Raw genomic sequence first — 15248 nt, forward strand, 5'->3', positions numbered from 1 at the left:
CAGATCAGCGATTTGGAATGTTAGGAAGCAAAAAAACACCTAATCAGAACAGCAAAAAGAAAAAATAAAAAAAAATGAGAATAGCATAAGAAGTGCCTGGGATAACTTCAAGCATACCAATATTCACATCAGGGGTGCTGGAAGGAGAAGAGAGCAAGAAATTGAAGACCTATTTGAAAAAATATTGACAGAAAACTTCCCTAACTTAGAGAAGGAAATAGACATGCAAACCCAGGAAGCACCAAGAGTCCAAAACAAGATGAACCCAAAGAGGCCCACCCCATCACACATCATAATTAAAATGCAAAAGTTTAAAGACAAAGAACCTTAAAAGCTGTAAGAGAAAAACAGTTACCTAAGATGGGGCTCCCACAAGACTGCCATTTGATTTCTCAACAGAAGCTTTGAAGGCCAGAAGGGGTTGGCAAGAAGTATTCAAAATGATGAAAAGAAAGGACCTACAGCCAAGATTGCTCCACCCAGAAAAGCTATCATTTAGCTCTAGGCATGTGGCTCAGTTGATTGGAATGTCATTCTGTACACCAAAAGGTTGCAGGTTCAATTCCCAGTTAGGGCACATATTTAGGTTGAGAGTTCAATCCTGGTCAGGGCATGAATGAGAGGCAACCAATCAGTATTTCTCTCTCACATCAATGTTTCTCAAATCAATAAACATAATCAGTAAATCTCAAATGTCCTCCAGTGAGGATTAAAAAAATTTAAAATTTACTATAGTACACATTCATAAAACAATGTGTTTAATCATATTAATAAAACCAAGGATAAAAAGCATATGATTAGAACCCTGGCTGGTATAGCTCAGCAGATTGAGTGCCAGCCTGCAAACCACAGGGTCACCGGTTGGATTCCCAGTCAGGGCATATGCCTGGGTGAGGGCCAGGTCCCCAGTAGGGGGTGCAAGAGAGGCAACTACACATTGATGTTTCTCTTCCCTCTCTCCCTCCTTTCCCCTCTGTGTGAAAATAAATTTTTTTTTTAAAAGATGGAGGAATTAAGACAATCCTATCTACAATTGCATCAAAAAGAATAAAATGCTGCTCTGACTGTTGTGGCTCGGTGGGTTGGGCATCATCCTGCCAACCGAAAGCTCGCAGGTATGATTCCCTCTCAGGGCACATGCCTGGGTTGTGGGCCAGTTTCCCGGTTAGGGGTGTGTGAGAAGTAACCAACCAGACTGAGCTGATCAATATTTCTCTCACATATTGATGTTTCTTTCCCTCTCTCCCTCATTTCCCCTCCCTCTAAAAATATATGAAATCTTTAAAAAAGGAATAAAATACCTAGGAATAAATTTAACCAAGGAGGTGAAAGATCTAATACTCCAAACAGTGTAAGACTGAAAAAACATTGAAGAGAACAAAAATGAAGGATATATCGTGCTCTTGGAGTGGAAGGACTATATCATTAAAATGATCATACTGCCAAAGCAATCTATAGATTCAATGTAAACCCTATCAAAATACCAATGCCATTCTTCTCAGAACTAGGAAAACTAATTCTAAAATTTATATGGAACCACAGCCATGAATATCCAAAACAATTTTTTTTTTTTTTTGCGTGCACAATTAGAAAAAGCCAGTTATAAAATTAGGCAGAATGAGCCCTGGCCAGATAACTTAGTTGGTCAGGGCATTGTCCCGATAACGCCAATATTGTGGGCTTGATCCCCAGTCAGTGCACATATAAGACTCAATTGATGAATGCATAAATTAGCTGAACGACAAAAAATCGATGTCTCTCCCCCTTCTTCTTTCATTCTAAAATCAACAATTAAAATTTTTTCTTTAAATTAGGCAGAATGAAGGGAAAGCAATTAAATTGGTCTCTCAATGCTTCAAAAACAGGTTTTAGATGAATGGATCAATGTATGATATTGTTTAGGAGGCCACCCAATTCCTTGAAGTATTAAAAATAGTTGTTCTTATTTTATTTTTTGAATGAGAGAGAGAGAAATAGCAGTTTGTCATTTCAAGCAAATTATTCCTGCATTCATTGGTTGCTTATTGTATGTGCCCTAATGGGAGATTGAACCACAACATTGGTAGATCAGGATGACACTCTGTCCTACTCAGCACCCTGCCAAGGCCGGCATACAACTTCTTTTGTAAAAGGTTTATAATCTTTGCTTTAAACAACCCTTGTCCATTACTTCTGTGCATCTAGTTCAACACAACTTTGAAGTGTCTCTTTTTCAGGCCCCTAGGAAGTACAGTCACCTTCAGGAGAGCACATAATCTTAACTATCCTGTAATCCAATTCTTGCCTTGCTTTCTCTCACTTTCAGGTAATCTTCCTTACCTTCCCTCCGTGATTTCAAATGCATAAAAGAAACTGCAAAACCCTCATTCTCCAGAGAATTTACTATCTTGCTTCCTAGCAATGTCATCAATTTGGCTAAAATAAAGTCTTAAGAAAATTCTCTATAGGTTTGGCCGTTTCAATCAACAAAAATGACCAATTTATGAATGATGATTTTACATGACAAGAATAACCAATTTAAGGATTATGAAACCTGGAATCAAACCTGGTACTATGACCTGTGAATGTCACAGATTAAGCAAAAATGTCACACCACTCCAAGGATCAATATAGCTGCAGATTGGTAGTTGAGAGTGACAGTAATATGTTAATATTTTATCCCTGCTAAAAGTCCAAAATACCAAACCTAGATTTAATACCTGATCTAACTGTAGCTTCAACCTCTGTCAGAAACATAATCTTTATCAATTAGTATAGAATTCTCTGGTCAAGCTCCATAAGGTAATCTATCACATAGGCCCTCTCCATCCCCCATAGAAAGAGGAATTTTACATAATAAAAACCCTTCCCTTTCTCTTCCCCCAAAGAAAAGATGTCATAGCTGAAAAATAATCCTTTATTTTCTATTCTAAATAGTTCCCTTGCCCACCTTTATACATAATTCTCCCATTCTATACAACTCCTCGGAGATCCTGATTCATAAATCATTTAATAAAACCAATTAGATTTTCACATTTAATTGGTTAAATTGTTTTCTTAGTATCCACAGTAACAGCTGTATTAAGGTGGCAAAAGTTAACATATTGTAGCAGTACCCAGGGGAACAGTACTAGATATATTACATGCATTATCTCAGGGGTCAGTAAGCTCTTTCTATAAAGGGGTCTCAGTAATGTTTCCCAGTTTAGTTGGCCACAGAGCCTGTCTTAATTACTCAACTCTGCCCGTACAGAGCAAAAGCAGCCATAGGAAGGGGGACCCACAAAAAACTAGGATGATCTTCTGGAGTGCGGGCCCTTATAGTACAGGCTTCCCTGCTAGGTGATTGTTCTAGGAACCCATCTTTAGCAGTGTACCAGTTGGTGGTGTTGTGAGAGGGTGTGTTCAGCCTCAGTAGATTTTTTTTTTTTTAGAAGACTCTTTCAACCATTTGCCTGTTTCATGATGGGTAATATACGAGCACAACTGCTCACATCATGCAGTGTTCAGCAGTTTTTGACCAAAAAGGGGGATGGCCCCTGTGCCCCACCCTTCCTATTCACCCAATCTTACCCCAAGGAACTTTTTCTTGTTTCCCTTCATGAAAAAAGTCCTCAAAGAGAAATGTTTTGCCAATGTGGAAGAGGTGATACAAAAAACAGCAGAAGCACTAAAAAGCATTAAAACTGACCAGTTCAAAAACTGTCTTGAACAGTGGAAAAAACGTCCCAATAGGTGTATTCCATTAAATGGAGAGTACTTTGAAGGCAACTGAAGTTTAAACATGTAAGAATAAATACACAATTTTTAATAAATAAATAAATAAAAGTGTTTTTTAGGTCCACCCTCAAAAGTGAATAAACTTGGTGTGTTTCAATGAAACTTAGTTTATGGTCATTGAAATGTGAATTTCATATACTTTTTACATGTCACAAAATATTAATCAAAATATTTTTAAAAACCAAAAGAGAAATGCAAGTCATTCTTAGCTCACAGGCCATACAAAAACAGAAAGCTGGTTGAACTTGGCCCTGGGCCTACCATTTGCTGACTTCTGTATTATCTCTTTGGGTTAGTGGGGGTTTCCACCTAAATGGTCAGCTAAATGGAGATTATCTGTCAAGTGAGTGGGAAAGAGTTTTCTCCGCGTCTTGTTCCCCACCCTGCTATCAATCACTTTCTGTCACACAGCTGACACTGAGACTAATGGGAACTCTGTTCAATTGTCCTTCAAGAGCAGTTGCTATGTCTAGTCTCTAGACAAACCAAGTTAAGAACTGATATCATCTACAAGGATATACAGCTGATCTTGAAGGGTTTTTGTTTTGTTTTGTTTTTTCTTTTTTTGTTGTCTTATGGGCTTCAGTTGGACTTATGCAATTGCACTGGATTTTCAGAGATCAAGCTGCCTGCAACGAGGCCAAGCTGTAAAGCGAGAAGTTGCTGCCGTAATCCGGGGAAGAGACAATGGCTATGTCGACTGGGCTGGCAGAAAGAAGAGACTAAGAATAGACAGTTGGAATGTATTTAGGATTTGGATGAGGACTGATTACTTTGTTCTATATCTGTCTCACATGAGAAAAGAGATTGATAACACTTTGAAAAATAATTTTTAAAGTGCCACATAAATTTGGGATGGTATTATTTACTACCCGGTTTACTGATTCTTTTACCCCAAAGAGGTAACAATTTTTTATTTTTTATTATTTCAACATAACATTTTTATTATTTCAACATAAAGGTGAGTTCAAAATGCTTTTTCGGGGTAGGGCAGGGGAAGTCTGCATTCGCCACACACCAAAGCCCGGAATCAAGCATGGAACCACTTTAAATATACGGACCGTTTCCAGAAGTTCATCTGGCTCTAGCTAGTTCCCGTGGTTTCTCCACACCCAGAAGCAACCCTCCTACCCCCGCCCCAGACCCGCCCCAGACCCGCCCCAGACCCGCCCCCAACAGTTTTCCTCCTCCCAGTCACGCTCCCACCGCCGCAATCCCCCGCCTACTCGGATAGCTCCGCCCCTTTCAGCTCCTAGGCCCAATTCCTTCCCTCCCTTAGTCGCTGTTCCCTCGCCCCTTCCCGATGGCTGTCTTCGATTGGCTAACATGACAGTGCCGCGGCTGGATGCCCCAGAACCCAGTTATGATTGGCTAAAGAATAGCCGGACCTCTCGTGATTGGCTGAAAAGAGAAGGCAGCAAGTGTGACTGCGCACCGGGGGTGTAGGGACCGCTTTGTTGCCTGAGGTGGGTGGCGGTGAAGTTCAGAGGGTCAGAGACCACCGCTTGCCTGGACCTGCAGTCGCCGTCGCCGTCACTTCGCCCAGTACCTTCAGCGTAGGAGTCACGCCCACAAGCAACCATGAGCGGCGGCGTGTATGGAGGAGGTAAGTGAGCGCGGCCGGACCTCAGCGCGCCTTTTCAGTGTGGGGATTGTATCCGCCGCCCCAGCCAACCCTACCCCTCCCCTCGGCGGCGGCCCCTTCCGGTATCCCCCTCGCTGGACTCCCGCCACCCCGCCCCATCCCCGCCCCGAGCTCTGCGTGCCGCGGGCGCCCGCCGGGCACGCTCAGCGCCTTTGGCTCCTAGAGTCTCCGGCTCCTGCGGCCCCTTCCAGCCTCGCCCGTAGAGGAGTGTGTTTGGGAAATGCGCGTCGGTCCCGCGGGCAGGGAGTCAAGCCCTATCCGCCGAGCCCCGCCGGAATGACCAGCCGTAGGGTCGCCTCTCTCTCGTGTCTCCTTACCTCGGCTGTGCGCGCGAGTTTAAACTTGGGAGTTTGCGAGCGTGGGCGCAGGGTTTCCGCACGGTCCAGTAGATGGCACAGCGAGCGCAGGAGGTAGATCTGATGGCCAGCGTGCCGGCCGCTCAGACGGAGCCTCCTGTCCGCGCTTTGCGCTCGCGCTGCCGCACGCCCTTCAGTAACCCCTGCCTGTTTGTTGACCGTGGGTTCCCCAAGTTACTCCTGCGGGGCAGTGCTCGGTGTTAATTTAGGACCGCCTGTAATTTAAGGACGCTTTCCTTGGGTAGACAGTGGTGTAGAAGATACGGAGCCAGGGAGTTCCAGGGACCTGAGTTGTAACACCAGCCTCCCCATTCCTGTGGCGCCTTGGCCTTGGGCAGTGACTTCAGTTTTCTCACCGTCAGACTCCCCGGTGGTAGAATGATAGTTCCTAGTGCAGGGGTTCAGAACCAGACAGCCCAAGATGTGCCTCAGTAGTATGCGGATTATTTAGAGCAAATGTCCATTTTAGTGACTTCAGGCTCAAGAGAAACTTCTTCCCCTCCCTGTAACTACCCAGAAGAACTTAAATTGGGGACCTTGGCCAGGATAAGAGACTATCAGCAGTAACCTCTTTTTGCCCCACCTATATGGCACAGCATACTTTTACTTACTGAACTCCTGCTCTTGCTGTCATCCTGCAGTGACCCTTCAAAGCCCTCAAGATGTATTACCTCAACCCTAGCTCAGAAAGTCTTCTATAAGTAGATGCCACTTTCTGCGTCTGAACCCCTGGTGCATGTGGGGGTCTCTGACTCTTATGTCTGCAGGGGTCCCGTACATATCTTTGTATTAAATTTGCTTATTTTCTCCTGCTAAAATCTCTGTCCTGTCTTGATTATTAGACCAGCCAAAAGAACCTTTAGGGTGAGGGAAGGTTGGTTCCTCCCCCACACTGGCCCCTGGGGTGGTCGGGAAGACCCAATGAGATGATGCTACACTTGCCCTCGAAGCTGTGGTCCAGGGAGCAACAGTTCAGCATCACCTGCAAGCTTATAGAAATGCAGACTCTCAAGCCCCAGTGTAAATCTGCTGAATCAGAGCCTTCAGTTTTGCAAGAGACCGAAAGAGAGCACAGGTGTATATGATTCTTGTTCTGTGTTTCTGTTTGATGAGTTAGAGAACAAGGAGCCAGAACCAAAGTGTTGCTCTTGTTAGTTGTCTAGTAAGGACGCTGTTTCTGAAGAGGATGGCATTTTACTCGCAGGGATAAAAATAAAGTTTTCAAGGTGTTCAGTTTTTTGAGTGTCTCTTGAGGCGGTATGCTGACCCTGCTCCCCTCCTCCCGTATTTATTTTCTTGGTTTTGATTTCTCAAATGTGAACCCCAGTAGTCTCCCATTTTACTTTGGAGAAAGCCAGGTGGGTCTTCATGATTTACCTCGTCCCTGTCTGAAGATGCGGTCCTGACAGAAAAGCTGGATCTGGGAGCCTTTGCCTCCTGGAGGCTGCTGGCTCTCTGTCGACCTGTAGGTTCACTGATCCAAGGATCTAGAGGCCGTCCATTGGGTATTTCCTTAAAAGGAATCGATTAATATGAGTGAGGTAGAAATGGATACAATAATGTCAGCAGCTAACATTTATTGAGTGTGTACTGTGTACCAAGATCTGTTCCAGATGCTTCTCATGCATTGCATTTAATACCTTCATTAACTCAGTTGATCCTTAACAACCATAGGAGTTGGTACTACTGTCCCCATTTTATTGAAGATGAAAATGAGGTTCAAAAAAGCTTAAGTAACCAGCCCAAAATTATATATTTCCTAGAAAATGGGGAGTAAGAATCTCTGGGATGAAGAAGAGACATTTCAGTGGAAACCTTTACCATTCAAAAAAGTTTCTGATTGTTTTTCCATAAATAATTTTTCAAATACATAATCACATATTTGTGTATGGTTTAGGTATTCAGGATAAACATCTTGTTTTTAATTTGCTATGTTTTTGTTTCAGTTTTTATGTGAAATAGGCTTATTTAAAACTCACAAAATTTAGTATATGATTTTGTATTTAAGCTATATAGTGAGTCACATTTTCCAAAGGGTTTGCTGTGAAGAGTAACCAAACCTTCCACTTAATTTTTTGTAATTAACTTAATAGAATGTATTCTTAACTTGTGTACTCAATAATAAGATCTTTGTAATTTAAATTTACTGTCTTCATTTTTTCAGTTGTAACTTCTGACCAGATTAGACATCGATCTTTAGCTTTAGGCACAATGCATAATTTATCCAGATTTCTACACTCTTAACTGGTTTCTGGGCCTACTTATTGGTCTTGCAATAATCTTTAATGGTACTGCCCTACTTCAAAGTCCCTAGCATAATAAAAATAAACAGTATACCTACCACCAGCCCAAATTGCTAGTTTCATCACTTTTGCACTCCTAAGTCTCTATCCTTTAAACTTTCTCAAAATCATCTTCCCTCATGAGTTGGGTCACCCTTGTCCATACAAAACACACACACACAATACACACACACACACGCGCGCACGCGCCTCTCTACCTCCACTTAGTCATTCAGTATCTTATTAGAATGTTTTAAGACCAGAAGGTTGCCATCATTGCTTTGTGCTTTGCCATAGAAATCTCTCTTAAACTTGGAAGCCATTTACTGTGAGGAAAACATAAAAAATCTTCAAAAACATGAAAACAGCAGTATTTGTAGCAGAAAAGAGAGCAAAACCTCAAGGGTTTGTTTAGGGGTTTTTTTACTGTCTTTTAAAAAATTTTTTGAAGGTTTTATATTTTTAGAGGGAGGGGAAGGGGAAAGAGAAAGAAAGGGAGAGAAACATCAATGTGTGGTTGCCTCTTGAACACACCCCACTGGAAACCAGGGGGTGCCCTGACTGATAATTAAACTGGCGACCCTTTGGTTTGTTTTTATTCAGGCCGACATGCAATCCACTGAGCCACACCAATCAGGGCACCTTGAGGGTTTTTAACCTTTAGAATGCATCCTAGTTTTTAAATATCCAGACTTCCAAGGTTCTGATTTTAAGCCCTCTGTCTCTCTTTGCCACCCTCCTATTTCGGATTCCTTGGTGCTTGATGTTTGCCAAAACAAGGTAAGGGAAAAATGGGAAACTGAGTAGGTAAAAAATTTTAAAATCTAGCCTCTTACTCAAAATTTGACTATGTCCAGGATACCCTTGTAATTAAAACAAAAACAAAAAAAAACAAACCCCTGATTTGTTAGATATTTTGACTTAAATAAAAAATCTGAGTGATTGCTATGTGCCTTGGACTTCAAGAAGCTGTCAGTTTTGTAGGTGAATTGGTCAAGTAAATAGACACCATAATTTCTTTTATTTTTAGTTGTACTTTTTTTCTGCCACCCTTAAAAAGTAGAATATTTCTTAATATTGATGGCATGGCAGAGTTTAATCGGCGGCACGTTTTTTCTTGGTGGTGCATGAAATGATGGTGTATCTTCTAGTTCATAGCATCTTATTAATGAGAAAGGGTAACTCATTCAATGAAGTTGGTTCAATAATGACCATATATAGAAGGTACAGAGGTAACAGATAAAGTCATCAACTCACTGTCAGGGAACTTTACAAGAAAGGTTATGGGGATGATGAAAGAAGAGAGGAACAGCACATGCAAAGGTTAGCTGAGTGAGAGTGCGTGGCGTCTTGGGGACTACCAATTAGCAGTCATGCCAGTGTGTGAGGTGGGAAGTGAGGCTGCCCCCAGGTTATACTGGGCCTGGCAAATCAGCTGGGTAGACTGATTAGAATTTTATCTTGTAGATAATGAGTAACTGCAGAATGACCCTCCTCCTGTTCAGAGTTACAATTTTGAAAGATCACAGTGTAGCAGTTTGAAGGGAGGATTGAGAAGATGAAGAGATAGAGGCCCAGTGCCTTACTGAACTGTAGTAATTCCCTGTTGAGATGAGCGCTTGACTCAAAGCAGGGGCAGTGGTATTACCGAGAAAGGGATTTGAGAAGTATTTAACAAATATTTGGCAGAAATTGATGGAGGGTAAGAAATATGAAGGTGTTGATGATTCTGTAAAAATCCAGAGGTTTTTGTGATAAGCAGTGCTTCTGTTAGGTTAGACAGGATGGAGAAAAGACAGTGCTTTGGATATGTTGGATTTGAGGTATCCAGGGACATCGGGAGGAATTGATGTTGATGTCCAGTAAGAAGCTCAAGATGTGGGCCTGGATGAAGGTGCGGTCTTGAAAGGGAGATTTGATATTGGAATTATTAGTATTTAGGTAGAAGTTGAGGCTGCAGGAGTGGCACAGATGACCTAGGAAAGGGTAAATGAAGGAAAGGGCTCCTAAACAGGGTCCCTGGCGTTCTCTAGGATTCCATGGATAGAATTAAATTTTATTGTAATTGGTTTATTTTGTAATCTATTTTTAAAACAATCTAAGAAGGGATTTGTAAGTTTCCCAAACTGTGCATTGGTTTGTTAGGGATGCCATAACAAAGTACCAAAGACTGAGTGGCTTAAACAACAGAAAGTAGTTTTCTCACAGTTCTGGAGGCTAGGAATCTGAGGTCAGTCTGTTTTTAGGATTATGTTCTCTGAGGTCTTTCTCCTTGGTTTAAATTGTCTTCTCCCTTTTCCAAATGGTCTTTCCTCTATACATATCTCTATATGTATATATAGATTTTTTTCTCTATACATATCTGTGTCCTAATTTCCTCTTCATATAAGAATGGACACTAGTCATATTGGATTAGAGCCCACCCAAATGATCTCACTTTAACCGCACCTTGAAAGACCTTATACCAATATAGTCACAGAATGAGGTACTAGGGGTTAAGACTTCATCATATGAATTTTAGGGGAAACAGTTCAGTCTAGAACATTGTCAAAGTGGTACAGGGCACAGAAAATGTTAAGAGACCTGTCGCAGGGCAAAAACTTATTCTTGAGAATAGGAGTTGAAATTTTTGGTTAAGCAGGCAGTTAATTAATATATTTAGGATATTTTGTTACCAGGCATTTCTGGTTAATCAAAGTGTTAAAGTTTACTAATAAATGCTTATTGGTAAAGTATAATTACTAGTTGTACTTGACTTTCTATGCTACAGTGAAAATAAATGCAGTGTTTTGCTTTTGTAGACTCCTACTTTCAGACAAAATAGTTGTCACGTGAGAAGTGTGTAGAGAAGGTTAATTATATCGGGAAATATAGCAACTTCCTTTCAAGTTAGGAATAAAAAGAGGTGGCTGTTCATTATTTTTAAATGAAAATAAGATCATTATTCTATAAAGACACCATCTCTAAATAGTGAATATCTTGCCCTGGCTCGTGTAGCTCAGTTGATTGAATGCCAGCCTGCCAACAGAAAGGTCTCCATTTCGATTCCCAATCAGGACACATGCCTGGGTTTTTTCCAGTTCCCCAGCTGGGGGCATGTGAGAGGCAACAGATCAATATATCTCTCTCACATTGATGTTTCTTTCCCTCCCTACCCCTCTCTCTACAAGTAAATAAATAAAATCTAAAAAAAAAAAAAAGTGAGTATCTGAAGTGTAGTAATTGATTTTCTTCATTCTAAATTTTATTAAAAATTTTTTTGAAATACCTCAAACATACTAAAAAATAAAATATATATGTAAGTTTGTGAGACTTCTGTACTTATTACTTAAATAGTTGTAATATTTTGCCACATTTGCCTCAGATATTTTAAGAAATAAAATGTTATTAATATAGATCCTCCTTTCTTTCTCCTAGATCTATGCAACATTTGCACACCCCATGCATTATGTATTTATACTTTTACTAAGTGTGTACGTACCCATAGTGAATTAAATAGTATCATAATGTGTGTGTGTATAGCAGCTAGCTTTTTAAAATTCTTTTGAGATTTTTCCATGTTGACACATGTAGAACTAGATCTCTTTTTTAACTAGTGTATACTTTTTCAATATATGAATAAACTGTTGTTTATCTGTTTCCCTACTGAGAGACCATTAGATTATTTCTACCTTTTCCCATGACAAGCAGTGTGACAATAATAGTTATCTTAGCAGCTAATAGTGACAGTGTTTGTTACATGCTAGGTACTGTTCTAAGTACTTGCATACATTAAAGCATTAACACATTAATATCATTAGTATCATTATAGCATCCTGTGAGATAGGAAACTGAGGCAAAGAGGTTAGCAAATCACCCAAAGTCTCATACCTAGTGAACATTATATTTTGATTAGTATTTTTTACAATCTATGTGAGAGAGCTGCTTTCTAGACGATATGTGTAATTTCTGTGTATGCACATTTTCAAATTTAATGAATAAATTGCCCATAGTGGTTATTCCAGTTTACAGTTTTTACTAGCAGATGCATAAAACCTCCTCTTTCCCTACATTTTTGACAAACATGTTCTTATCAGACTTACCGATTTTTTCAAGTTTATTGGGGGTAAATATTATTTCTTTATTATATTTTATAATTGAAAAAATTCCTTTTTTGAAAAATTGGTGCCTGGAAAATCCAAGTGCTTTGTTATAGAAACCATACTATTGGGATGAAGCACTTTTAAAGTATAATTAGAGACTTTTCTATGAGTTTGACTTTTTCCCTCAGCATTATACCTTCTTTCCTAAAAGTCTTTAAAATGTGTAAACTTCGGTGATACTTTCATTTTAATGATTTTTCCTTAGCTTTTATTATTATACCATAAATTCTTATTCATCAGGTTCCCAATGTAGGATCTTGCTGAGTTTCTTTCCTAATTGCATGGAATATTATTTCCCTTAATGTATGAAAAACAGTACCTAAGTGTACTGGATATCGTCCCTTTGCCCCTCCAGATCCACCTACCACACAATTCCACCTTCTCTGTGCCCTTGAACACTGACCCACGCAGACTACATCAGTGGGCTCCCTCGATGTCTGGTGTGGCCGATGGTAGGGAACCATACTTCCTGCTTTGTGTCTCCTGTCCTGGTACCATTATTAATATGGACCCCTTTCAACTTTCAGAAGTAGCCCAGTTTGGATGAGAAGTTAAAAGAACACCGTAGCCCATGGGGAGGGAAGGACAGAGCTTGGCATGTTTATTAGCCCCTTCCCTCCTCTAGGCGTCAGCCACCCCTTAACTGAAGGTCACAGCTCCTGTCAGGTAGCCCTCCAAACACACAACTCTCTGGGCTCTAGAGTAAGTTTCTTCTCCATTTCTTCAATGCTAAGGGTGCCAGCAGATCTCTGATTCTGTAAGTCGTAGGGTGCCATACTGTTTTTGCTTGTTACCCTACATTGTGCCCTATAGCTTTGTAAGTCGTCCCTTTAATAAGTGAACTCTCCTCAGATTACCCAGTTTTAGTTGAGCATCTCTTTCCTGATTGAACTTCTACTGATATACCATATATGGCACTATATTTTAATTAAATGAATCTTTAGTTTAAGGTGTAATTGAAATAAAGCTAGGTTCAAGGTAGTACTAGTATGAATGCAATGCCTGTTTTAATTTTTAAAGAGCTTTCATATACATTCTCATTTTAAGCATGTTAAATGCTTTTTAAATCTTCTTATGATACTTGTAAGTTTTTAATGTTAATTATTTTCTCCTCTTTTCAGATGAAGTTGGAGCCCTTGTTTTTGACATTGGGTCCTATACTGTGAGAGCTGGTTATGCTGGCGAGGACTGTCCCAAGGTAAGTGTTGGGTGGGAGTTAATTGGCTGTGTAAAGGCCATGCATGTAGCATTAAATTTGTGCAGAAACAGTGACTCAAATATGATAAAAGGCAGCAGCCTGGGGAGGAAACTGAGTCCTTGATAAAAGCAGGTGAAACGAGTGTGTCGTGTTTTTGACCCTTACAGGTGGATTTCCCCACAGCCATTGGCATGGTGTTAGAAAGAGACGATGGAAGCACAATGATGGAAATAGACGGTGATAAAGGCAAACAAGGCGGTCCCACCTATTACATAGATACTAATGCCCTGCGCGTGCCCAGGGAGAACATGGAGGCCATTTCACCATTGAAAAATGGGATGGGTATGATTTGTTTTTCTATGGAATTGATTATAAACACAGAGTGTACTGGGTACATATTAGATGTAAAGCAACGGCTTCTTGAAAGTGGAACATGGGCAATTTTTTTGTTGGAACATCCACCGACTGATGTGCCAGGTACTGAGAATGCAAAGGTACATAAAACACATTTCTTTTCCTGAAGAAATTCATAGGTAATAATACGGCTATGTCTGATAATCAGTGGGATTAGAGAGGAATGTCATTAACTCTGTCATTGGGGTCAGCGATGGTTTTCACAACGGTGGTAACTTTTGTACTGAATCTTGATCTGTGAATAAGAATTAACCTGACCGACAAGAACAGTTAAAGCAGAGCAACCAGCGTGTGTGAAGACATGGAGTTGTGGAAGAAACTTACATGTTTAGAAATGTCATCAATTACTGCACAAATGGCTGTAACGTTGGGTGCCTTATGATCAGATGCAGGGAAGGTAGGCTGCAAGCCCTCATAAAAGGGCTCGTAAACCATGCCAGGGTTGCATTATGCTGGTAATAAGGGTAACCCCAAAGGCATTTTAACAGAGATGTGAAACATTCATATTTGCCAGCAATATGTAAACTAAAGGAGATACTAGAGACAGGAAGGTCAGTTATGGTGAGAGACCCAGTGGAGAAATGAAGAGGATTAAAGTGTAATGTTGATGTCAGGATGATGAGATGGCTTTCAGAGATAATCCAGGAGACCGTAGTTATTTATGTGATTGACTCGATCGATGAAAAGAAGAGTTGAGATAATTTTCTAGGTTTTTTATTGGGTGACTGAATTAAGGTCCCATTGAGGTTGGAATAGAAAGCAAAAAACAAGTTTTACGGTCTAAGAGGCACATATTGCTAATATCCAAGACCAGTCTGAAATTCAGTTATTGATTGGAAGGACTTACAGGACTCAGTGTAGAGTTGTTCTTATGGCAAAGATTATTACACTGAAATGATACAAACAAAATCAGTAAAGGGAAAAAGGGGGCATGGAGTGTAGTCCAGAGGAAAGCCGTACAAACTTGCAGGAGCCTTCACACAGTGCACTCATACAGGATGTGCTTAATTCCCCCAGCATCGAGTTATAACAACATGTGTGTTGTCCACTGTGGGAGCTCAGTAAACATTCATTACCCAAGGTTTTTACGGAAAGTTGGTTATGTAGGTACCCTGTGCCTTGAAAAATCCCAGACTCCCAAAAGAAAACAAGGTTTTCATCATAAGCCACATTCTTTGTACAGTTTAGGCATGGTGAGCTACTTACCATGTAGGGAAAGTTTTATGTCAGTGTAGGAAACTGTTCACCAGTCAAGTTCCCAGACACCAACCAAGGATTAACCTTGTAGCAGGTCTTTCTCAGGACCACTGTGTTAACTCTTTTCTGCAGAGGAAGTAAATGAATTTGTTATGAGTTCCAAGTGTTTGAACAGAGTTGCTGATGTTTGTTGTAAGCAGGTGAGAAAGATTTTAAGACATGGAACTGTATTGTATTACTCAGGAAGAGTTTGAA

The 15248-nt window shown here is 40.5% G+C and overlaps 1 protein-coding gene across 1 annotated transcript in view; it reads left to right on the forward strand.

The window, feature by feature from the left end:
• Positions 1 to 5160: 5160 nt before the first annotated feature.
• The window catches only part of ACTL6A (actin like 6A), a 29989-nt gene continuing 19901 nt past the window's right edge, over positions 5161 to 15248 (forward strand). Inside the window, exons 1-3 of the mRNA XM_054580872.1 lie at positions 5161 to 5365; positions 13306 to 13382; positions 13550 to 13724. Of these exons, the coding sequence (XP_054436847.1) occupies positions 5341 to 5365; positions 13306 to 13382; positions 13550 to 13724 (277 nt within the window). The 5' untranslated portion in view covers positions 5161 to 5340. The remainder of the gene's footprint in view (positions 5366 to 13305; positions 13383 to 13549; positions 13725 to 15248) is intronic.

Source organism: Pteronotus mesoamericanus, unplaced genomic scaffold, assembly GCF_021234165.1.
Source record: "Pteronotus mesoamericanus isolate MK-2021 breed Mesoamerican mustached bat unplaced genomic scaffold, CSHL_Meso_final contig_116, whole genome shotgun sequence".
NCBI lineage: Eukaryota > Metazoa > Chordata > Mammalia > Chiroptera > Mormoopidae > Pteronotus > Pteronotus mesoamericanus.